At 56.4% G+C, this 23,339-nt stretch overlaps 2 protein-coding genes across 3 annotated transcripts in view; both read left to right on the plus strand.

Moving 5' to 3' along the window:
• BORCS8 (BLOC-1 related complex subunit 8) overlaps window positions 1-1,119 on the plus strand; it is an 8,911-nt gene extending 7,792 nt beyond the window's left edge. The window contains exons 5-6 of one of the 2 annotated variants that reach the window (XM_008156362.3): window positions 391-465; window positions 823-1,119. In XM_008156362.3, coding sequence (XP_008154584.1) covers window positions 391-424 — 34 coding nt within the window. In that variant the 3' untranslated portion in view covers window positions 425-465; window positions 823-1,119. The remainder of the gene's footprint in view (window positions 1-390; window positions 466-822) is intronic. The other variant, XM_028132424.2, reaches the window with a different exon arrangement.
• MEF2B (myocyte enhancer factor 2B) overlaps window positions 1-21,985 on the plus strand; it is a 22,939-nt gene extending 954 nt beyond the window's left edge. Inside the window, exons 2-10 of the mRNA XM_054717240.1 lie at window positions 391-465; window positions 17,532-17,614; window positions 18,247-18,450; window positions 19,632-19,766; window positions 20,253-20,400; window positions 20,570-20,703; window positions 20,796-20,877; window positions 21,049-21,160; window positions 21,552-21,985. Of these exons, the coding sequence (XP_054573215.1) occupies window positions 391-465; window positions 17,532-17,614; window positions 18,247-18,450; window positions 19,632-19,766; window positions 20,253-20,400; window positions 20,570-20,703; window positions 20,796-20,877; window positions 21,049-21,160; window positions 21,552-21,777 (1,199 nt within the window). The 3' untranslated portion in view covers window positions 21,778-21,985. The remainder of the gene's footprint in view (window positions 1-390; window positions 466-17,531; window positions 17,615-18,246; window positions 18,451-19,631; window positions 19,767-20,252; window positions 20,401-20,569; window positions 20,704-20,795; window positions 20,878-21,048; window positions 21,161-21,551) is intronic.
• The last annotated feature ends 1,354 nt before the right edge of the window (window positions 21,986-23,339 follow it).

Consider the following 23,339-nt stretch of genomic DNA (forward strand, 5'->3'; position numbering starts at 1 on the left):
TAGAGTTGACTCTGTAAAGTGCCTTGCACAGCGCCCTGCACTCAGTAGGGCCTCAGAAAGCTAGAGCTTTTCCTTTGAACTCGTGGTTTTCCAAATGCTCTCAAATGCGCTGCTTGTCCCTGCTGCTGTGAAAACGCAAAGTGCTTTTCTGAAAGCCCCAAGCTGCTGCTAACATCTCTCTTAGAAGCCCTGTGGGTTTGAAGTTCCCAGACATGCATGAGTCCCAGCCATGACCTCTGAAGAAGGTGGCTGGTCCCATTTTTACCAAGGATGTCCTGAAGGCTCAGGCCAGGGGTCTTGGGAGGGTGACCCTATGCACAGTCCAGCCTAGCTGAGCAGGCCTAATGGCCTCTGACTGGTCTCACGGATACTGCACATGTTTTATTCCAGCCCCGAGGAGTTGCCTCCACCCTCCTCGGCCTGATCCCAGAAGAGACTTGGAGGTGCTTTGGCCCCTCCAACCAGGTCAGTGCTGAATGGGGCCAGGAGCCTTCCTGTGTTCCGTGCTCTGAACTAACTCACCCTTTTGTTGTCCAAGAAGGGATCTGCCATCTAACCACTTGCCTCTGACATGCTGTGTGACACGGGCCTTGTAGGATGGTTTGGTCAGTGGGGGTTGGGGGGAGGAGGATGCAGGGTGCCCTCTGCTGCTCAGGGTCATTGCCAGCCCAGCTCCCTCGTGCTCCTTCTGCCATCTTCTTGCCCTTATTCAGGTCATAGGCCCTATCCTGATCCCAAGGATCCCTCCTAAACAGAGAGGATCCCATATTTCCCTGCCTGCCACATACCAGCTGCTTGCTTTACTTACGTACCTTCTCTCAGACAGAGCCTGGCATGGCGATTACCACCCAACTCTGGACTCCTCGCTCCACCACTGACCTGCTGTGTGACCCTGAGCAAGTCCCTCCCCCTCTCTGGTCTCTGCCTTTATCTTCTTGGAAGTGACTCATCAGGTGGCGGAGGTGGCAGTTTTCCCGCTTCTGCATAACCCCCAGGCCAGCCGTAATGTCCCGAGACAAGGCTTTGCTGCCCGGGGATTCCTACCCCACATCAACCATGTTTCCTTGGACCAATAACTGCCACCATGTTAATCCCTATTGATTACACTGTGCTGGGGGCTTTGTAATGGTCATCTTTCATCCTCGGCCCTATAAGGTAGGTGTCACCCTCAAATACAGGTGGGAAAAGAAGTGCAGAGGTGGTGTGACTTGTGCAAGGTCACACAGCTAGAGGAGACCAGACCTCTGCCTGGTTTGGCCCCAGCCTTGCCTCTGACATGCTGTGTGACGGGGCCTAGAACTGACCCTCTCTGGCCTCCCTTCCTCCATCTGGACAAGGAAGGCTGGACTGGACCTTTTCTACAGCTGAGGTGGACATTCGTGTACTTGCTTGCCTGGCCGGCATTCTGCCTCAAGCAGAAACACCCACCCTGGGCGTAGGCCAGATGGAGAAGTCACCCGGGGACCCTGAATCCAGCTGTACCTGACACTAATCCCTAAATTACTGTATTTGCCAAAATTGCTTTAAGTCTTTCCGCTAACTGCAGAGCCTATACTGATCTCTTCGAATTCTAGGCTTGGGAGGTCATGACCCATAGTCTGTACACCTCCAAGGTCAGCTGTGTCAACACAGTGTCCAGCAAAATGTATCAGGAAGATACATCAGGCCCACTGCTCTGGGAGGACCCTCCATATTTCCCTTGGCACTGTGGGTGGCTGGGAGAGAAGGGTGGCAAGGGCCAGGGGCAACCTAGGGGAGAAACGGAGGGTCCTGGTTGGTGACAGGCTGTGGAGGAGGGTTTAAGGACACAGGAGGTGTCTAGAAAGTACCACCTCCCACTGCCAGGAAATGGGAGTCGGTCCTCTCTCCCCTCCTAGAGTGTATTAGGGGGCCTCTAGGCTGCTATTCTGCCTCCCCACCACCCCAGCTCAGTTTGAGGGGAAGGAGGGACCTCAGGTCCAACCCATTGAGGCCCTGACTAGTGTGTGGCCCCCACAGCATCACTCTTGCCTGCTCTGAAAGTACCTCTAATTGTCTGTCCCTCCTTCTACCTGTCCACCATGCAATCATTTATCCAGCAAATACTGACTGTCCTCTGTGCGCCAGGCCCTGCTGGCCCAGGGGATGCCCTGGTGAGCAAGACAGGCCAGCAAGAAAGGACGCTAAATGAGGTAACTGCACATATCCCAAGGGCACTGTGAGGTAGTAGGAGACAGGTGTGGGGTGCCCCAGACCTTTCCAGGGTTCCCCGCCACCCACAGCCCCAGGACACAACCTTAGCCAGAGACTAATAGGCCTCACAAAGAGGTCTGTGCAGGATTCTGGGCTGTCAGATCCGTCCCGCGGAGTCTAAAGGCCCGCAGGGAAGGAGTGGGGGCTGGTAATTTGCATCTTATTTACATGGCCGCTTCGCCCTTCACACCCACGAACGCCCCTTAACAGCTGGCCGCCAGGGGGCGCAAGAGGCAAAGGCTTGGCTGGGCACTCGGCCTCTAAAAGGTCATTGTCCTCATTCCTGGCTGATTGCAGTGGGGACATTGTGACCCTTACCCCTTGCCGCCCCCCCCCCCCCCCCCGCCCCCCCCCACCCGCCTCCGTACATCCTCAATTCCATTTTTCAGAGAGCGAACTAAGGCTCCTTGAGGCTGGACTACTCAGCAGGATCCCGCACCTGCCCCCAAGCGCTCCAGATCTTCCCTCCTTCTGGTGTGGCATTCCTGCTCAGTAGGACTTGCTTCTAGCAGAGCCCCAGAGATAGGTGGACAGCTGGGAGAGAGGCAGTGAGCTCCCCCTGCCTTGGGGCAGGAGTGTAGCACCCATGAGGGTGATCTGGAAGGGATCCCAGGCCTGGTGACGAAGTGTGGCTTCTCCACCCAGCCCACTCCCGCCTCACCCGAGGCTCCTTCAGATCTGCAGGTGGGATAAAAGGCCCAGGAAGGCAGCAATGCTCCAGGTTGGTGTGCAGTGGTCAAGGCAGGAATCAGACTTGAGTTTGGTTTTTAGTCCTTGTCGCCTGGTTCAAATCATGGTTTTATTTCAGCCCTGCTCTAAGGGTCCTGCCCCTGGGAAGTCCCTTCCTAGCCTTGCCATATCCCTCATGAGGCCTCTGGGTGCCCCAAACTTGGTCCCCATGCCCCTCCACCACTCATACCCTCTCCCGGGCTCTCCAGTTGTGTAAGAAACCCATGGAGACACCCTTTGGTGCTGTTACATACTGGGCCTAGTCCCGAGGAACCCCGAGGCTGGGGAGACAGAGCTGGACGTATATCCCAAAATCGCTGGGTCAGCGCTGGACTGGAAGGAGGAATGGGGTGGAAGAATTCCAGATGGGAGGGGGGATATAGAACGCTTTTGGGGGAGTGGGAAGGTAAGCCTTAAAAGGTTCTCCCCAAGAAGGAGGGGCTGCTATTGTCCCCACTTTTCATATGAACAAACAAGCTCAAAAGGGTGAAGTGACCGGCTTGAAGTCACACTGTGAGAGGACATTGGAGCTGGATGGGGACCAGGGTTCTTTAACCTGGGGGTCTGTCTGCCAGACCACACTGTCCTTGCCGTGGAAACTCCTCCACAGCCTTGCCCTGCTGCCATGTGGGAGAGGATCTGGAAAAAGGGACTTGGGGGAAGCGGCATTTCCACCTCACCACCCTCCCACCCTTGTCTCCCCCATCTCAGATCCCTCATCTCTGGCCCTTTCTACCCCCTTCAACCCCCAACCCACCCCTCTATCCTCCAACATCTTATTCCAGCAACTAAGGTGCCCCATCATCTGAAAAGACTGAGGTAAAAAATTTTGACTGTCCCACCCTGGCTGGTTTGGCTCAGTGGATAGAGCGTTGGCCTGCAGACTGAAAGGTCCTGGGTTCGATTCTGGTCAAGGGCACATGCCCAATTTACAGGCTTAATCCCTAGTAGGGGCTGAGAAGGAGGCAGCCCGTCAATGATTCTCTCTCATCACTGATGTTACTATCTCTCTCCTCTCCCTTCCTCTCTGAAACCTATATATATATATATATATATATATATATATATATATATATAACCATATTAAAATGTTTGACTGTCCCAATGGGGGACGGGGGTCCACAAAGAGTGACACAGCCAGTGGCGGGAGAGTATAGGATAGGAACAGGGGCAAGGGAAAAAGGGAAAAAGGGAAGGGCCGTTATAGGAAATAGGGTGTGAGTGGCAGAAGATGAAATGGGGCCAGGAACACAGGAGGGAGCCTCAATGGTGGGAGAGGGCAGGAGGCAGGTGGGTGTACGGGGCAGCCCCAGCCAACTCAGCTCAAGCCCGCCCTTCCTGCCATGCCCCAGCTGCTCCCAGAGCTGCTCCAGCTGCTGCCCTTATGTAACCAGAGCCTGCCTGTTGCATCAGAGATGGCAGGCCGCAGCAGGTAAACAGAGTGGCCCTCGGGGGGCCTGGGGCTCCCCAGCCACCTCCACGCTCCCCAAGCCTTGTTCTGCACCTTGGAGTTGAGGCAGAAGCCCCCAGACTGGCCTGGGGCCCTGGTGTGTTCTCGGAACACCTGAGTGTCTGGCATTGGACACTGAGGGGCAGTGGTGGCAGGGGTAGGGAGGCAGGACCCTAGACTCCTACCTTATGACACAGTGTGAACCCTAGATTTTATGTCCAAAGAGGAATATGTGCCCAGGCTAGGGCTCCAAACTTCTCATGTCACAGATGGATAAACTGAGGCATGGGAAGACGCACAAGCCTGTTCCCTGCTTTAGTGTCCTCCACATGATATCTCCACGTGCTCACCCCTGAGTCCAGGGGTGCAGCCATCTCCTGTTGTCTTCCGAGAAGGTGGACACCAGGCAGCCATGTAACCCACCTGCACCCCACTTCATTTGCCCTAAATTGACCACCTCCTCTCCATCTCTCAGCCTCTCCTTGGGCTCCCAATCCCATCTACTCTTGCTCTGGCTTCACCTTTCTTATCTCACCAGCAAAATACACTGTGCTCCTCCTTTGCACATTTACAAGGGCTGCTCCCTCTTGGAAAGCTCTTCTCCCCGCGGTAAACTACTCCTCCAGCTTCAAGGCCCAGCAAAAATGTCCCCTCTTCCGGGAAGTGCTTCCTGACATCCTAACCTCCACGGGGCTGGAGGAGGGTGTGGTGGCTGCTCTGCCTCCTCCAGACTGGGGGCGTCTTCAGGATTACCCAGTCCAACCTTATCTTCATCCTGTAATTCTTTTCACATTGATTCACTCACCCCTCTGGGCCTGGCCCTGTGCTGGGCAGTGCTAAGATCCCAGGGAAGATGGGGGTTTAGAGGTCTGAGCCGGTGCCCAGTCTTGGAGGCCCCCTTCAGCTGACCTTTGAAGTGGAGGAAGGCACCCAGCAGCTGAGGGGGTATGTCACTCTCCTGTAGATGGGCGGGTCACACAGGTGACTCTGCAGTCCCTCCATTTGGGTGAGATCAAGGGTCAGAGTTGGTTTTGAGAAGGGCTCAGTCTCTGGGGCCATCAGGGGCAGAGTTATATTTCACCCAGGATGGAGGAAGTTCTGTATTGAGTCTGGCAGTTGTCAGAGACGGTGCAAATTAGGATCACAGTAGGGTCAGGGGGGCCCAGTGCGAGCGAGCGGGGAAAGTCTGGCTGGTCTGATCCAACCCCTTCCCGTCCCTCTCCCTCATTATAAGCATCTTCAGTGTCACTTCTAGTCTGAGACTCGGCCCCTTGAAATTCCGAGGCGGGGCCATGCCCAAGTGCCCGCCCTCTATGCAAATGTTTCATCCCGCCCAATCAGCTCCCGGGGGCGGGGCCTCCGGCTCTGAAGGCACCTGTGGCCGCGGAACGCTGGTCACTCTGTGCCGCTGCTGCAGATCCGTGCACACGCGTCCGAGGGTCCAGGCGGAGCAGGTGCGTGGGGCATCCGGACGAGGCTTGTCTGCACGAGGCTCGTGCAGTGTCATTTGATTGTCATCTGTGGGCTGGGCGAGGCTGGGTTTGGAGGTCTGAGTGTGCTGCTGTGCTTTGAAAGTTGTGTGTCTAAGAGGTGAGTCCTAGGACTGTGAGTTCAGGGGTTGTGTGTCCAAAGGGTGTGAATCTGAGGGGTGGGAGCCTAAGGGGCAGATTGTGTCAGAGGGGTTGAGTGCTAGGGTTGCGTTTCTGAGAGGTGTGTCCAAGGGGTGTGTGTCTGAGGGTTCTGATGTCAGTTGGGGAGGAATTGTGTGTCCAAAGTTGTGGTGCCACAGCCCCTGCTGTGTGCGTCTGTGAGCTCTTTCTGGTCTGTGGGCTGCAGTGTCCTCCTCTCCTGAAGCACACCCCTTTTCGTACCCTTGAGGCTCCTGTGCATAACCCTGTGCCTTCCTGCTGTACATGTACCTTCATGTGTCATGGCCCCAGACCCACATGTGGCATGACCATCTCTGTGTGCCTGTGACTGCTATGACCCTCATCTGCCCCATGGTGTCTTTGCCTCATGCAACAAATGTGGGGCCACAGAGTACCCATGTGGTGGGCACAGAGCCCTGGGGTGGTGCATCACAGCTGCCTTGAAGGGGGGCTACCGCCTTCCCTGCCCCTCAGTGTCCCCCTCTGGTACATGGGTACAGGAATAATAGTGCACACGTGACAAACTGGTGGCTATTACTTTCATGGTCATGGTTCCCCTTCCCACCTTTCTCAGAGTCCCGAGCTGCAGATGTTGGTCAGTGACTGGGGTCCCTGGCCACCCCCAGTCCTCAGCTATACACCTGAGAAGTCAGAAATATGCCGGGCTGTGGTAGTTCAGTGATTGAGCGTCGGACCTATGAACCAGGAGGTCACGGTTAGATTCCCGGCAGGGCACATGCCCAGGGTTGTGGGCTCGATCCCCAGTGGGGTGCATGCAGGAGGCAGCCGATCAATGATTCTCTCTCATCATTGGTGTTTCTAGCTCTCTCTCCCTCTCCCTTCCTCTCTGAAATCAATTTTAAAAAACCAGATTTATAGAAATAGCTGAGGCCTCCTGCCTAGCCTGACCGAAAAATCCTCATTGGGGAATATCTGGACCTTTGGCGTCTGGGTACAAGAACTCTTTGGGGGCGAAGGAACTAGGTTCACAAAAGTATTTAGACTTGGAAGGATTGGTGTGTGGGGTTTGAAGTCAGCCCCTCTCTCTCCTGTCCCGTGCCTGCCTCCCACCACCCGTCTGAGCTGAGGAGTGAATCTTGGCTTCCAGGGAATGAAATTTCTAGAGCTGAAAGCTGACTATCTGGTCTGAAATTCCCACTTTGCAGGTGGGAAGACTGAGGCCAGGTACAGACACGCAGGCACTTCAGAGAAAGGCTGGAGCCCAAGATGCCCCCACCCCCAGCCCTCTGAGAGAGCAAAAGCCAGGCGCTCCAGCTCTCTGCATGGCCTCAGACAGGCTGCTGCCCCTCTCTGAGCTCCGTGGCCACCCCTGCGACCTGAGCAAGTTGAGCTCCATCTTACTTCCCATCTCCAACTAATGATGTATTTCATTAAATCATTACCCAACCAAGCAGACAACTGGAAAATGCAAATTAAGAGGAGAAAGGGAATTAAAATCATTTCTCGCCCAACTCAGATGCAACGAACGTAGGCATGTTGGAGTTCTGGAGATTTGAGGCACGTGCACCTGGAGACAGATGTCATTTTTTGAAAGGATTTGTCATAGGCCTGGGATACCATTCGGGTGAGAGAGCTCACCCCAGCCCCGGCCCCTTAATGCCCATGGGGTACACACACAGTTGGCGTCCCATTTCTGATCCCCTAAAGGGTCTCTCTGGGCATAGATCCTGGGGACTTGTGAGGTTGCCCGTCATCCCCAGGCTCAGGAACGAGTGTCTTGGACCACATGGCACCCGGACCCACTTCCCAGGCTGGGTGGCCACTGGACCACCCTGGGGTGCAAGCCCAGGCTTGCGTAGGGACCTGGGGGGGGGGGGGTCTTGATGTGTGGCCTGGGAAGAAGCCCGCTTCATCCTGTGTAAAACGGGGCGGCTGTCTCCGCTTCACCGGGCTGCCTGTGGGTCAGGTAGGCCCTGTGTGTAAATGAGGTGGCGCGTGGGCCCAGGCCCGAGGTGCCACCCGAACTGTGACCAAGCGGAGGTGCCTGTGAGCCCCATCCAGGTCCACCTCACCCTACCCTCCATCAGGGGCCAAGGAGGCCTCAGGTCCATTGGCTTCCCTGTTCTGTTCTGCAGGCTCAGGTTCACCCAAGGTCAAGGTGAGGACCTTGGAAGGGAAAGCATGGAGGCTGTTTGGCATAAGGAGCCACCGCTGTGGGCACAGGACTACCTTGTCCACTTTCCACACCCGCAGCCCCCACTGCCTCCTGACGGACGCTGTCCCAACCTCCTGCCCAGACAAGACTTCTCCCTACTGCAGCCACTGGTTCTGCTGAAAATCCTGAGTCAGACCCAGCCCTCCCCTGCTCACGTGCCCTTTATGGCTTCCCATTGCTCTATAGTCCACCCTCCCACCCTGATCCCCAGGCTCCTTGCAGCCTCCCTGCCCTCCTTGGTCTCCCCTCACCCTGTCCCAGCCACACCGGCCTTCCCTTATGTCTGGAACCCTCCCAGCATGCTCCCACCTTCGGGCCTTTGCATCTACCATTCCTTCCATCAGGCAGTCCCGCATGACTGGTGTCCTCTCATCCTTGAGGCCCCCTTTTCAGAAAAGCCCTCTGGCCCCTCTGTTAAAGCAGCTCCTCCCCCCCCCTCCCCTCTGTCCCCCCTTCCTTCTGTTGAATTTCTTCCTTGAAGGCCTCTGTCCCTGACACAATTATATGTCTGTTGTTATCTCCCCTACAAGACTAGGCAGTGAGGGAGGCCAGGCTGGGTCTGTCCTCTCCCTGCCCCTGTGTCCCTGGCACCTGGTGGGCTCCCAGACAGTTCTGGGGGAATAGTGGGGGACCAGAGATGCCCCAAGGCCCTGTCTTGGAGTCTCTGCTGACCGTGTCTTGGGTCTGTGAGGCTGTGGGCCAAGTCCCTTCTGCCCAGCACTGACAGATGTGCTAATTTCCCAAGCAGGGAGAGCTGGGCCTCTGGGGGTAAATTTCTGGGGCCCCACGGGGAGCTCTTTCTCTGGAACAAAGAGGGAAACCTTGAGCCGTTCCTGCAGCTTCACTGCGGCTTCGGGGACCTTGCCGGGGGACTTGGGCAGCCCTGGGCTCCTATCTGCCTTGGACAGCAGGGTTGGGCTCTGAATGTAGTCTCCCTGGCACCAGGAGTCAGGACCCCAAGTCTCCCGGGAGATTGGATAGGGCAGAGGACTTCCGTTTGCGTTGTCTGTGACAGAGAATCTGGGCTCTGTGGCAGGTGAGCACGTGCCAGGTTGGATGGACCTGCATGTCCTCAGGACATGGTTCCGAGATGGCAGTGGGACTCCGGAGGGTCAGTCCCTTGGCCTGAGAGAAGCACAAACACCGTCTAGTTGGCTGCTGTGTTGTTGGCTCTTTAGAGCAGGAGTTTCAAACTGGCGGCCTGTGGGCCAGGGGGGAGCCTCTGATGTGTTTTGTGGGTCACCAGGTATTTAAAAGAAAAGTGAACCAGTTGCCAATGTTTCTTCCATTGTTTGCTCATTCACTTAGGAAGGGTGACTGTGGGCCTACTGTGTGCCAGGTGCTTATGAGGCCATCCTTGCCCTCACAGAGTAGACAGCCTCACGGGGCGACATGGTTATCAAATAAAGCAACAAAAATATCCAGCAGGGCCCAGCTGGTGTGGCTCAGCTGGTTGAGCATCGTCCTATGCACCAAGCGGTCTCTGGTTCGATTCCCTGTCAGGGCACATACCTGGGTTGCGAGCTTGATTCCCAGTAGGGGGCTGTGCAGGAGGCAGATGATCGATGTTTCTATCTCTCCCCCCCCCCACATCCCCCCACCCCCCCCCACTCCCTTCCTCTCTCTCTGTCTTAAAAAAAATTTTTTTTTTCAATAAAAACATTAAAATATCCAGTAGGGCTGAGTGCTGCAGGGAGAGAAGGGGATCCTGCCTGGGGAAACCGGTGCTTCTAGAAATAGGAGTCTGTGTTCAGCCTTGAAGGAGAGCTCCTAGATTGGGGCATTCCAGGGGGAGGGCACAGCCTGGGCTTTGGGAGAGGGACGCGCTGTCTGGGGTTGGTGTGTCAGCTGCCTGGGAAGGGACAGAGGTGTTCTGGGAATTTGCCGGTACCTGAGGCCTCCCCAAGAGGAGGAACAAAGAGGAAGGTTGCAGAGCTTGCAGGGGCCCATTGTACAAACAGGGAAACTGAGTCTCAGAGCACTTCAGGCAATGAGCGTCTGTCTGGTGGAGCCAGGATTTGAACCCTGGTCTGGCCAGGCTCACAGCTGCAGCCCTGGCCCCTCAGTGCATGGCCATAATGGGCTCTCCCAGGAGCAGGCCTGGGGAGGGGTCTATAAAGGTGGGTCTGAAGGTTCACCAATGGGTCTCAGTTTCCCCAAGGATGCCAGAGGGAGCTAGGAACAAAGGGACCCCCAAAGGGTCTTCTCCCGCTGGAACATTCTGGGTTTCTAGGATTCAGAGCTGCATATAGGTGTCACACCCCACCCTCAAATTCCCAGTTCCCTTGGAGGGTGCTGACTCTTGCCTCAGGAAGCCAGAGGGTGGGTGATACCACTGGAGGGATGGGCCCTGCCTGTGTCTGGGGGCTTGAATGTACTGGGGATCAGCATGGAGTCTGCATCTATTTGGGGAGCTTTGAGAGCTGCACATTGTTGGCAAGGGGCCTGGTGTGTTTGGAACGTCTGCATGTATTTGGGGATCAGTGTGCATTTGGGGGATCAGCATGCGCTGAAGGCTCTGTGTGTGTTGGCGATCTGTGTTTGGGGATATGGGTGTTTGAAGAGCTATGTGGGTTTGGGGAGTCTGCATGTATTGTGGACTTCATGTTCTGGGGCATTTTGTATGCAGGAGCCACATGTGTTGGGTAATGCATGTTTCTGGAGCTCCGTATGTTTTAGACACCTGTGGATTTTTTAGGCACCTGGGTTTCTGCGTGTGTTTAGGGGAGTCTCCCTACCCTCTCCCCATTGTCCATATGTCCCTGCCCCCTGTCCCCCCAGCCTTCCTCCATCTGCCTGGGGCCCTCATTCTGAGCTGAGGGCCCCCCTCCAGCTGAGGAGCAGTGACCCCAAGGTCAGAGCCCAGTGACAGGGGAAGAAGGTAATAGCATCTACAGAAAACCGATTCTGAAGCCCCACCAACCTCAGGCACCCCGACTCCTCATTTTTCAGAGGAGGAAACTGAGGCCCCGAGTAGTTTGGCCACAAGAGAGTCACTGCTGGAGCCTGCCTTGTCCCCAGAGGCTGCTGTGGGCCGAGCCAGCCCCTAGGTCACCCACAGTGCCCCCATCTGAGGCGCCACCTCCCAGGTCCCAGGGAGGAGGCAGGCACAGAGCTTGGGAAGGTCATTGGCAGCTGGGGTCAGAGTCACTAGAGCCCTCAAGGGGGGGGGGGGGGTCCTGGCTTTCCAAGGGGCTCTTCCTGTCGCCAGTAATGAGGTACTTGGGGAACAGGTGATGAAACCACCGCCTGGGTTGCGTGAGGCGGTTCTGGCCTGATTTGCTGCCGTGGCCCAGGAGCAGCGCCCCCTCCCCGCTGCTTCGCAGAGTCCCTGCGGGCCCTCACCTCCCCCCACCACCCACCACCCACCTGCCTCTCACTTCTCCTTTCCTACCCTCCTTTCCCGGCCTGGGTCCCCACCAAGCTGTGGCCTCTGGGCGCAGGGGTCTGGCAGCGTGCTGTCGCTCATCCCCCTATTAAAGTCCCAGTGGGAGCCGAGAAGAGGAACTTGCTCCGTCCCTGATCCTTTCTCTCAAACCCTCGCTGCAAAGCCCGTGAGGCCACATTCTGTGGCCCATTTTATGGGGGGAGGAAATGGGGGCTCGATGTTGCCAAGTTTGTCCTGTGCTTGTCGCCATGGCACCTGATTCAGCATCCCCAGTCCCAAGGCCCAGAGACACTTTGTGGGCACCATTCCCCGCCCCCAGCCCCTCCTCCCCAGCTGGTGGAAGAAGGATTCTTACCCCCATTTACAGGTGAGAAAACCCGAGTCCTCACGTGGAGAGAGGCCAGGCTGAAGGGTCAGTGGGAGAGTGGGATTCCTTTCAGGTTCCATCTCCATCACCAGGGGCTCGGGGGTCTCACCAGGCCCGGGAAGTGACAGTCATGGCCTGAAGGACCCCTGGGGATGTTTGTTGATCGACTTAGTGACCACAAGTCTCATCACAGAGAGTTTATGGTACTCCAGAAGCTCATGAAAATCTTCCTTCATCCCCCAGCGCTTGCACGGCACCGTGCTCAGGCCTGGGACCCGGGCTCCTCCCCACCCCAGGTGTGTGCTCCAGCGGTGCTGTCCCCTCTGTAGACAACTGACCCATTCACTTCTGCCCACCTGCACCCCATTTCAGTTCAGGGCCCCTGTCTCTCACCTCGGCCTCTCCCTGCCACCTCACTCCTGCCTAGACAGCTGCTGCTCCCCATGGCAGCCAGGAGCAGGCGGGGGCTTTTTAAAAAACGTTTGCTTGAGACAAATCACAGAAACCATCCAAGTAGAACTCACAGATTTGCACACACTGAACACATCCCTGTACCCAGACCCTGGACTGGGGACCAGCACACCCGGTCTCTAGGGCTCCTGCTGCCCCGTCACGGCCCCGGCCCTGGCGGCCTCTCTGCTGACATCCATCGCCGTGAGTGAGCTTTGCCTGTTCTGGAACGCCCTGTAAATGGACTCATCATGGCATGTCTCCTCTGCGGCGTCCACACTGTTGAACTGGCACAGGTCTAGGAGAGGCCCCCACGCGGACGCATGGGGCCAGAGTGCATCCTTCTTCTGTGCAATGCAGCAGTCCGCTGTAGAGTCTACCAGAACGCATTTGCCAATTCTCCCACGGAGGGTGTCCGGGCCGTTTCCAGTTTGGGGCTACGATGAACGAAGCTGAGTCCTTTGGTAGAACCTAGGCCCATTTCTATTGGGTGGATACGGAGGTGAGAGGTCACGGTGTCACAGGTTAGACATATGCTCATGTTTAGTCGATGCCAGTTTTCCACAGTGGCTGTACCTCTTTCCCCTCCCACCAACAACACAGGAGAGTCCAAGGGGGTTTTTAAACTGTAAAATCGTATCCTGACCCTCCCCTGCCCCCAAACTCTCCATGGCTTCCCGTTGTCCTCAGAGTAAAGCCCACAAATACCTAAACGACCCCAAACCTCCACAATCCTCCCCACCACCATGCCCCCCACGTCTCCCCCTGGCCATGCTGTCTAGCCATACAGACTTCTTTGCTTTTTTGTCTTTTTTTTTCCCAAATGCCAAACTCATGATCACTCTGACCTTTGGCCCTTGCAGTTCCACAGCTAGGACCACCTTCCCCCAGATCTCGCACCACTGACTTCCCTCACTTTCCTGTCCTTTAAGGTTTGATAAAACAGCCATAGAGCCATCTGGGCCCATTGTCTGTTCATGGTAGGTCTCAGTCACTTTTCCAGTCTTCCGCGGCCATTGCTCTCCTTACACTTTCTACCTCTGAGGTCTGTTTGTCCAGTGATCGGAGCATGGTTGATCTTCATGAATGTTAAGTATAAGGGTGTGAAGAAAGGGGTAGGGAAGTGGTCTCTTGGTTTCAAATGCCCACCCCACTGCCCATCTGCTCAGGCCCCATCCAGTCTCTCCACTGAGGCCCAATTCCATGCTTCCTCCCCTGAGATGCCCTCCAGACTTCTCCTGACCCTTCTTCCTTGCTCCATTTCCTGTCCATGGGTCTACCGCTCCGCCTCTCTGCTGGGCAGGTGCCACAAACTCTCTGCTCTCTGGCTGGACATGGGTGTGGGGGTGCACAGAAGAGGTTTCCCCAAACCTCAGCCTCCCCCCTCGTGCCTGGCACACTCAGCAGCCACCACCACCTCCCCCCAGCAGTTCCGATCACGCCAACATCTGGAGCGCTGGTTGCTGGTCTGTCTGCGGCTCGGGGTGGGGATTTGCATGTGAGTACAAATATATATGCACACCCTGGGTCTTCCACCCCCACATTCCCTGGCTGGCCCTTCACACCTGGGCCTGAGACAGGTCCGCTCAGCGGCTGGATTTGCATGCGCGTGTATTTCTGGGTAGGGAGTCAGCTGGGGGAGTCTGAGAGGAAGTTGTTGAGGGACACTGGGGGTAGTTCAGATGTGCCTCTTTTAACCTGCTCCATTCACCAACTCTACCCAACAACCCCTATATCTGATCCTGAGGCTTCCAGTCTGGATCCCAGCTCCACGGATGTACACATCCCAACCCCATGGGGTCAGAACTGAAGGGAAGGATGGCAGCTGTAGACGGAGATCAGGAAGGCTTGAATTAAAAACACACACACACACTATATTTAAAATGTTTTTGTTGATTTCAGAGAGAGGGAAAGGGACAGGGAGAGAGAAGCATCAATCCGCTGCTTCCTGCATGCTCCCTACTAGGGGTCAAGCCTGAAACCCCGACCAGGAATTGAACCAGCCACCTTTGGTTCATGGGATTATGCTCAACCAGCTGAGCCACACAGGCCAGGGTGAGGGATGGATTTTTTGAGCTGGGTTTTGAAGTGTGACTAGGAGTTGTTGAAAGAGAACGGTGGGCAGGGGTTGACGGGGCAGGGCCTTGAGAATGCCAGGCTGGGAAGTGAAACTGTCTCCTGATGGTAGTAGGGAGCCATGAAGAGTGTGTGAGCAGGGAGGATCATGATCAACACTTTGTGTTGGGTTGGTCCCTCAAGGGCCAACGCTGGGGATGACTGTAGTTCCTGTGTGAGGATGGGGAGTTCCAGGGTCATGGAAGGTTAGAAGAGTGTGAGCTCATGTGTGCCTGTCAGGCCGGGCCCTGGGGAAGGCAGAGGATCTGGGACCTCCTGACGGACCCAAAGAGACCTGGGATACCGTGACTTCACCCCCAGTTTCTGCCCAGATGGATGCGGCTCTGGCCACTTCTCCAGTATCCTGCCATCTCTACCCTGCCACCCCCCAGCATGGAAAGGTTTTCGATGATAACTGAAACTCCATCCCGCTTTCTCCAACCCTCCCATGGCTCTCCGTTGCTCTTAGACCCAAACTCACAGCCTTCCCCCAGCTCAGAGGACCCAGAGGGGCCCTGCTTCTGAGGCCTCTCCCTCAGGCTCCTCCGTCCAGGCTGTTGCTGTGTCTCGTCCCTCCTCAGGGCCTTTGCACCTGCTGTCTCTTCTGGCTGGAACTCACTTCCTGTCTCGGCTCTTGGGTCTCAGTTCAGAGAGACCCCCTTGACCTTTTGGCTCTTGCGGCTCCCCCATGATGTGACCCCTGCCCTAGCAGGCATGTCCTTGTCTAAAATGGGGACAGACTGAGAAGGGGCTGGAGTCAGATATTCCAGGCTCAGATTCTCAGGTTCAAGTCCCATGTTCCCATGGGACCCCAGGCGTGGAGGGCATTTCCGGAGTCATCTTGGCACCGGGACCTCCGGACCAGTGCCCCACTTCTGTCCCCGGGGATCCAGCAGGGCGAGGGCACCACATCCCAGCCGTGGGAACGAGCCCGATTCTAGCCAGGGATTAAAATTAGCCCCAGAGGTTAAATTTAGCAAATCAATCTGGAGCTAGGGGGTTGGGTGGGGCTCTCATCGGCTGGGCTCTGCATAGTGTTACTGCTCAGAAACCCAGCCCAGAGAAGGTAGAGGACACTCCTGCGGTCACACAGCAAACCACTGATGGCCAAGGCATCTGACACTCCTGGGCCCTGGGCCTCTGGGATGCAGGGGCCCCCACCCAGACCCTCAGGCTGAGGTCTGAGAAGCAGCTATGGCTACTCTAGGAGACAGACCTCATTTCCCTGCCCTTCCCCGGGGCTTGTTTCCAGGTCTGTGTCAGGTGCTCTGCATTTCACACCCACCCATTCACAGAACAGCAGTCTGAGGCCGGGGGAGGCCCCCTTGGCTGAGGGCTGCCCCATGGGTCAGAGACTGGCTGGGATCTGAGGGCTGGCCCCCTTACCCTGGGCAGGCCTGTGACGCTGCCTCAGTCACCTGTGACACGGGAGTGGCTGGGGGTCAAGTGTGGTCACAGAGCAGTGGAGGGGTGTCAGGGACCTCGGGGCCTTGGGGTGGCTGACTGGACAGCATGATAGGGTGCCTCACGACAGGTTTCTTCGTTTCAAGGATCCCTGCAGGGGGGCCCTGGGGAAGGCCTGGACCCCAGCATGCTGCTTGTCTTGGGGTCATGCTGTCCTCCCCGAGTTGCCCACTCTCACTTTTGGGGCTCCCACGGGGGAGATCTGAGATCCCCGGGAGAAGGGTCCAGGGTGTCACCCACGTTGCCCTGGGCACAAAACGGGGTCTGAGGGCCCCAAGCCTAAGGTCCTCCCAGGGCGTCCTCACCTCCTCCTGGGAGAAAGTGGGGCAGGGTGGGTTTCTGTTATTTAAAGTTTTTTTTTTTTACTTTTTAATTAAAATTTTTTAAAAAAACAGAAATAGTTCATAATCACTGAAGGGAAAGTTAGAAAGTTCAGATAATCAAAAAAGGGGCAGGGGGAGAAACAAAAGGCTGCACATTGTATGATTCCATTTACATAAAGTTTCCAGAACAGGCAAAGCCAGAGAGACAGGAAGCAGGTCAGTGGATGCCGGGGGTCAGGGGAGGGGGTGGGGAGTGACTACTCATGGGAACGGAGTCTCTTTTTGGGGGGATGAAAATTTCTGGAACTACGTAGAGGTGGTTCTACAACATTGTGAATAACTAAATGCCACTGAATTGTGAACTTTATTTTTTAAAAAATATTTTTATTGATTTCAGAGAGGGAGAGAGAGACAGAAACATCAATGATAAGAGAGAATCATTGATCGGCTGCCTCCTGCACACCCCCCACCCCCACGACACAAACACACCTGAGCCCCACAACCCAGGCATGTGCCCTGACCTCCCGGTTCATAGGTCAGCATCCGACCACTGAGCTACACCGGCCGGACTTGTTTTGTTTCCGTAACCGCAGGCCTCGGTCTTAGTTTGAGGAGCTGTTGCGTGTTGCATGAGTTGAAAGGTGTCCGATGGGCGGGTCAGGCTCACGTTCAGAGGCTCAGGATTACCGAGTGCTGCAGCGGATGTCCCTCCAACCTGGCCTGTTGAGGGCTCTCAGGCTGTTGCCAATATTCACAATGGCAATACATATGTGGCATCTGCTATGTGCCAAGCAGGTAGGTTAGCTCCCTTTGTCCCCAGCAACAATGAGCGGCACACAGCACTGCCATCCCTGCTGCAGACAGGTGCCCAGGGAGGTCAGGCTCCCTGCGGCCCCACCGTTACCAGGGGGGAGTTTTTTAGAAGCTGGGGCAGGAGCATCTGTACCGCCATCTGTTGGCCTGGGTCAGCCTTCTCCTCACGTGGAATTGGTGCGAAGGTGTTCACTGAATATCGACTGCATCCTGGTCTGGTTGAGAATGGGGGCCGTGGGGGTGGCCCAGCCTGCCTTGATTTCCCCCTTCAACTCTCCTCAGTGCCTGGCAGGGGGAAGTGGAGGACAGAAGGAAGGCTGGTTCCTGACCCCACTTTCCACCCACTCACTCTGTCCTCTTTTCCTTCTCCCACAGACCAAGGTTGCTCTGCCCAGCCTAGGACAATGGGGAGGAAAAAAATACAGATCTCACGCATTCTGGACCAAAGGAATCGTCAAGTGAGTCCATTGGGTGGGAAGGCAGGCATTCATGGCAGGGGACACAGCCTGGGCAAAGGCCTAGCCATTTTGGGGAATTGTAGGGGAATGAGTCTTGATGACATGTCTAGAGTTTGAGATGTAGCATTTGCTCATTTTTTAAGTGATTTATTTATTTTATTTTATTTATTTATTTATTTATTTATTTATTTTTAAATTTCTTTATTGATTAAGGTGTCACATATTTGTCCTCATCCCCCCATTCCCATCCCACACCCCTCCCCACGGATGCCCCAACCTTAGTGATTTATTGAAGTCCTGGTCACAGAGGAGATGGGCCTTGACACAAACACACCCGACTCAGAGGGCTGGATCAGAGGGAGGCACAGAACTGGGGAAGCTCAGAGAGGGAGTGTGGTCTCTGCCTAGGAGACCAAGGAAAACTTCCCAAAGGAGAGGTCATTTGGGATGGGTTTTGAAGCATCAATAGAAGTTTGCCAGGTTGAGAAGGGAGAAGAACAGTCAGAAAGAACAGCACATACAGAGGCACAGAGTCATGAGGCATGTTCAGAAAGCAGTTAGCCCCCTCCCTCTCCTCCACCCCACCCCCAAATCTTTGTCTTCTCCCTCTCACCTGTGGGTGCTGGGTCTAGGTGACATTTACCAAAAGGAAGTTTGGGCTGATGAAGAAGGCCTACGAACTGAGCGTGCTCTGCGACTGCGAGATTGCTCTCATCATCTTCAACAGCACCAATCGCCTCTTCCAGTACGCCAGCACGGACATGGACCGCGTGCTCCTGAAGTACACGGAGTACAGCGAACCCCACGAGAGCCGCACCAACACCGACATCCTCGAGGTGCCCTGCACCCTCCTCCCCGTGAAGCCAGCACACTCCGCTGGCTCAGAGGCTAGGGACTCAGTTTGTACAAAAGATGAGTGTTGCAGTCTAGCTTTGCTGCCAGTTAACACAGGCTTAGGGTATTAGTGTGTCCCTCTGGGGTAGTTACCCGGCTAGCAGAAATAAAAACATCAACCGGCCCTGGCTCAGTTGGTTGGAGCGTGGTCCCGTACGCTTAAAGGCTGTGGGTTCGATTCCCTGTCAGAGCACATGCCCAGGGTTGTGGGCTTGATCCCCACTAAAGGGCGTGCAGGAGGCAGCTAACTGATGTTCGTCCTCACATTGATGTTTCTCTCTCTCCCCCTCTCACTTCCTCTCTTGAAAAAAAAATCAATAAAAAACCTTTTTAAAAAAATCAACCACTATAGATTGAAGGCTGTGCTATGTGCCTCTTACACACATTATCTCATTTAATCCTATCACCCACTTGGTGAGTACAGAACAGAAAATAAAAGGCACTGTGGAGCAAGCTGACCTCGCTGAGGTCCAGGACCCTGCAGATCACTGGTCCCAGGTAGCTCAGAAAGTCCTATAAAGTTGTCTTCAGGTGCTCCGTTTCTTTTCTTTTCTTTTAAAAAAATATATTTTAATTGATTTTTTACAGAGAGGAAGGGAGAGGGATAGAGAGTTAGAAACATTAATGAGAGAGAAACATCGATCAGCTGCCTCCTGCACGCCCCCTACTAGGGATCAAGCCTGCAACCAAGGTACATGCCCTTGACCGGAATCGAACCCAGGACCTTTCAGCCCACGGCCCAACGCTCTATCCACTGAGCCAAACCAGTCAGGGTATGGTGCTCAGTTTCTTGACATTTATTATGCACCTACTGCATGCCAGGCCCTGAAGCAGCACATGGATGCAGAATGGAGAATCCAGAACTGTATTCAGGAGTGTTAGGACAGCCAGCAGGCCGGGTGGACCTGTGGTTTCAGGGCAAGACGGTCCCTCTCTCGCACACAGTTGGAACTTAACAAATGATAACTCGCTGGGGGCTTTGGTCAATGGGATGTAGCTGGAGCAGGCTGTGCCTGCACTCTGCCCCACCCACAGAGCTGGGGAGGTCTCTCCCCTCACCATACAGCCAGGCTCCCTGGCTCGGATGCGGGGAGATTCATCCTGTTGTGTCCCCTCCCCACAGACACTGAAGCGGAGGGGTGTGGGCCTTGATGGGCCAGAGCTGGAGCCAGATGAGGGGCCTGAGGGCCCGGGAGAGAAGCTGCGGAGGCTGGCAGGTGATGGGGGTGAGCCAGCCTTGCCCCGACCCCGGCTCTATGTAAGTGACTCCCTGCCCTGCCGTGAATGTGGCCCTTCCCCCACCTCTTAGGCCCAAGTGGTCAAGGCCAAGACTGGAAAAGGGCCAGGAAGCCTAGAGTACGGGGGTAGGTCTCTGCCTGGGTGGGCAGGAAAAGCTTCCTGGAGGAGTGGGCATTGTGGCTGGGGCTTTGAAAGATGAATAGGAGTTCAAAAGGCAGATCATTCCTTCTTTTCTTTCCTTCTATTTTATTTTTTTAATTCATCAAATACCTGGGAAGCCCTCTCAGTGCCAAGCTCATACCGAGTGAGAAGCCTCAGCTCTGGGCCTAGCTGTCCAGGAGCAGCAGAGCCAGGCACCCCCAGGCCTGTGAGGTTAGGCCAGAGGGAGGGGTAGTGAGGGCTTCCAAAGGTGGAGGCTGGCCCCTGAACTCACGGGGATATTCTCTTGGACTTGGGGTCCTCACCTCCTTGGTCCTCCAACCACTCGTGTCCTCTCTGCCCTCAGCCAGCAGCCCCCACTATGCCCAGCCCAGACATGGTATATGGGGCCCTGCCCCCACCAGGCTGTGACTCCAATGGGCTTGGAGAGGCCCTGCCCGCCCAGAGCCGCCCATCCCCCTTCAGGCCAGCAGCCCCCAAAGCTGGGCCCCCGGGTAAGCATGGGGCGTAGGCCCTGGGGAAGGTGGGGGCGGGGTCCCAGGGGAGCTTGTGGGGTGGGATCTTGGCTCTGGCACTGCTTGGCTGTGTTCCTCACTCTGGACTCAGACTTCCGTAGCTGACACGGCTGCCTGCCCTCTCTCGGGGGGGTCTCCTGCTCCACAGGCCTGGCCCATCCTCTCTTCTCGCCAAGCCACCTTGCCAGCAAGACCCCGCCACCCCTGTACCTGGCAGCAGACGGGAGGAGGCCAGACCTGCCTGGCGGCCTGGCAGGGGCCCGAGGGGCACTGAGCACCTCAGTGAGTGAGGGGAAGGAGTGCCAGGCTGATGGGGGCAGGCAGGGTGGCCTGAGTGTGGGCCTCAGTTTCCCCCTCACCCTTTCTCCACACAGAGAGGCCTCTACAGTAGCCTGCAGAGCCCATGCTCCACGGCAGCTCCAGGACCCTTCCCTTTCCTCCCAGCAGGCCCCCCAGGTATGCACCCCCGACCAGCTCTGCTGTGGGAGGTACCCATACACCTGCCTGCTGGGCAGGCCACACTCCCCCACCTACCAGCTGAAAACCGGCTGGTGGGGTGGTTCAGGCTTGGGCAAGGGGATCCCAGAGGTGGGGGCCTCAGCTTTCTCCTCTTGCCCCCGCCCCCAGAATATGGCCTGGGAGACCCCCCTCCGCCTCCCGGCTTGCTGCAGCCCCCTTCCCTGGCCCCCTGGCAGCCCTCGAGGGGTGATGGGCCCCTAGCCGGCCTTGCCCAGCCCAGGTAAGTGCCCCATGCCTCTCCAACCCGAGTCAGGCTCCCAGGTGGGGCCGGTCCAAGGCTTCCGAAGCCCCTAGCCACTGCTGACACCTGGTGGCCACTCCTGTTTCTGCACCCAGCCCTTCCGGAGTGCTGGGACCGGAGGGCGGGCGGGGGGGGGGCGGGATTCTATTTTGGAGGCCCCAGGAGGGATGGCCACCCCCTCCTTTCCCAAGGTCCTCCCGCCAAGCCTTTGCCCATGCCGTGCACCTCCTGGTTTCCCTCCCTCCCTTCCTCGTAAAGCTCACGGCCCCCCATCTCATTTATGCGCTCTCTCTCTCTCTCTCTCTCTCTCTCTCTCTCTCTCTCTCTCTCTCTCTCTCTCTCTCTCTCCCCCCTCACTCCCCCCCTGCAGTGCGGGCCGAAGCCTGGGCGAAGAGGGTCCTCCAGCCCGCGGTGCCTCCCCACTGACCCCCCACGTCAGCATCAAGTCCGAACGCCTCTCGCCAGCACCCGGTGGCCCCGGCGACTTTTCCAAGACCTTCCCCTACCCCTTGCTCCTGGCCCGGCCTCTCGCAGAGCCCCTCCGGCCCGGGCCCCCGCTGCGCCGGCTTCCCACTGCAGATGGCTGGCCCCGGTAGTGGACCCGGGGATGGGGATGGTACTGGCCTTGACCCCCCACCAGGCCGGGCGCGGGCACGTGGACTCCCAACCCCCCTGCGGGTGTCCTTAGAGAAGACCAATGGGCGTGACTCCCCTCCACGGTGGTCCCGGAGGAGGAAGGCTGGGCTGGACCCATGGTCAGGGCTCTGCTGCCCCTTCCTGAGTGTGTACCCACCAATAAAGCACGTGGGCTCCGTGGATGAAGTGATCTGTCGCTGTTCAGAGCCATCCCCACCCCTGCCCAGTCCTCCCATCTCCTCCCCTGGGGCCTCAGTCTTGGCTTGGCTGGGTTTGGGGTACTCCTGCCAGAATTCCATCCTGAGATGAGGGTTAGGGTTAGGGTTCAGGTGGGGTACGGGGAGAAAGTTCCCTGGTGGGTGGCAGGACAGGGGCCCTGCAGGGGGTACAAATGAACAGGTGACAATGGTGGGCAGCTGGGCCCCTGGGACCTTGGGGGATCTTTTGGAGTGTGCCCCTAGAGTGGTCCCACCCACTGCCCCTAGAGTGGTCCCACCCACTGCCCCTAGAGTGGTCCCACCCACTGCCCCTAGAGTGGTCCCACCCACTGCCCCTAGAGTGGTCCCACCCACTGCCCCTAGAGTGGTCCCACCCACTGCCCCTAGAGTGGTCCCACCCACTGCCCTAGAGTGGTCCCACCCACTGCCCTAGCATTGCCCCTAGCATGGTTCTGTCCCACTGCGAAGGGCCTGGCTATTTGCCCTCGGATTTTGGGAGTGTCAGGTGATAGGCTCAGAGGGAAATATTACAATTGCTTGCAGCAAGAAGCAGTTGGGGCCCTGGCTGGTGACCCTCAGATGGAAGGGTCTTGGGTTTGATTCCAGGTCAAGGACACATACCTGGGTTGCAGGTTCCATTCCTGGCTGCATGTGGGAGGCAACCAATTTATGTCTCTCTCTCTCTCTCTCTCTCTCTCTCTCTCTCTCTCTCTCTTCCCCCCTCCCTCCTTTCCACTTTATCTAAAAATCAATGGAAAAAATATTCTCCAGTGAGGATTAACAAACATAAAAAGAAAGAATAAAAGAAGAAGCAGTTAGGAATCTTGAATGTTGAGGTACTATGCGGTTCCTCTTTTAAATGGGCTTATCCCTTGACTCAGCAATTTTGTTCCGCCGGAGGGAGCCAGGTAGTTATCCGCCTCCTCCAAGGTGTGCACAGCCTCCCCTCCCTCACTCTTGCCTGTTCCATGTGTAGGCAAACCTGGGGGTCCAGGAGCCCAAGGGAGCTCTATTGCTCATCCCACCTCCAACCTCCCCACAGGTGGTCTCAATGGGATCTTTTAAAAAAAATGGTTTTTTTTAGAGAGAGGAAGGGAGAGAGAGAAACATTGATTTGTCGTTCCACTTATTTATGCATTCATTGGCTGATTCTTGCATGTGCCCTGACTGGGGATGAACCCACAACCTTGGCATATCAGGGGATGCTCTAACCAACTGAGCTACCCCACCAGGGCCTCAGCTGGATCTTTACGACCGTCAGATCAGACCCTTGACCTTCATAGCTCCTCGGGTGCCCCCCCCCC

This window comes from Eptesicus fuscus, chromosome 6, assembly GCF_027574615.1.
Source record: "Eptesicus fuscus isolate TK198812 chromosome 6, DD_ASM_mEF_20220401, whole genome shotgun sequence".
Classification (NCBI taxonomy): domain Eukaryota; kingdom Metazoa; phylum Chordata; class Mammalia; order Chiroptera; family Vespertilionidae; genus Eptesicus; species Eptesicus fuscus.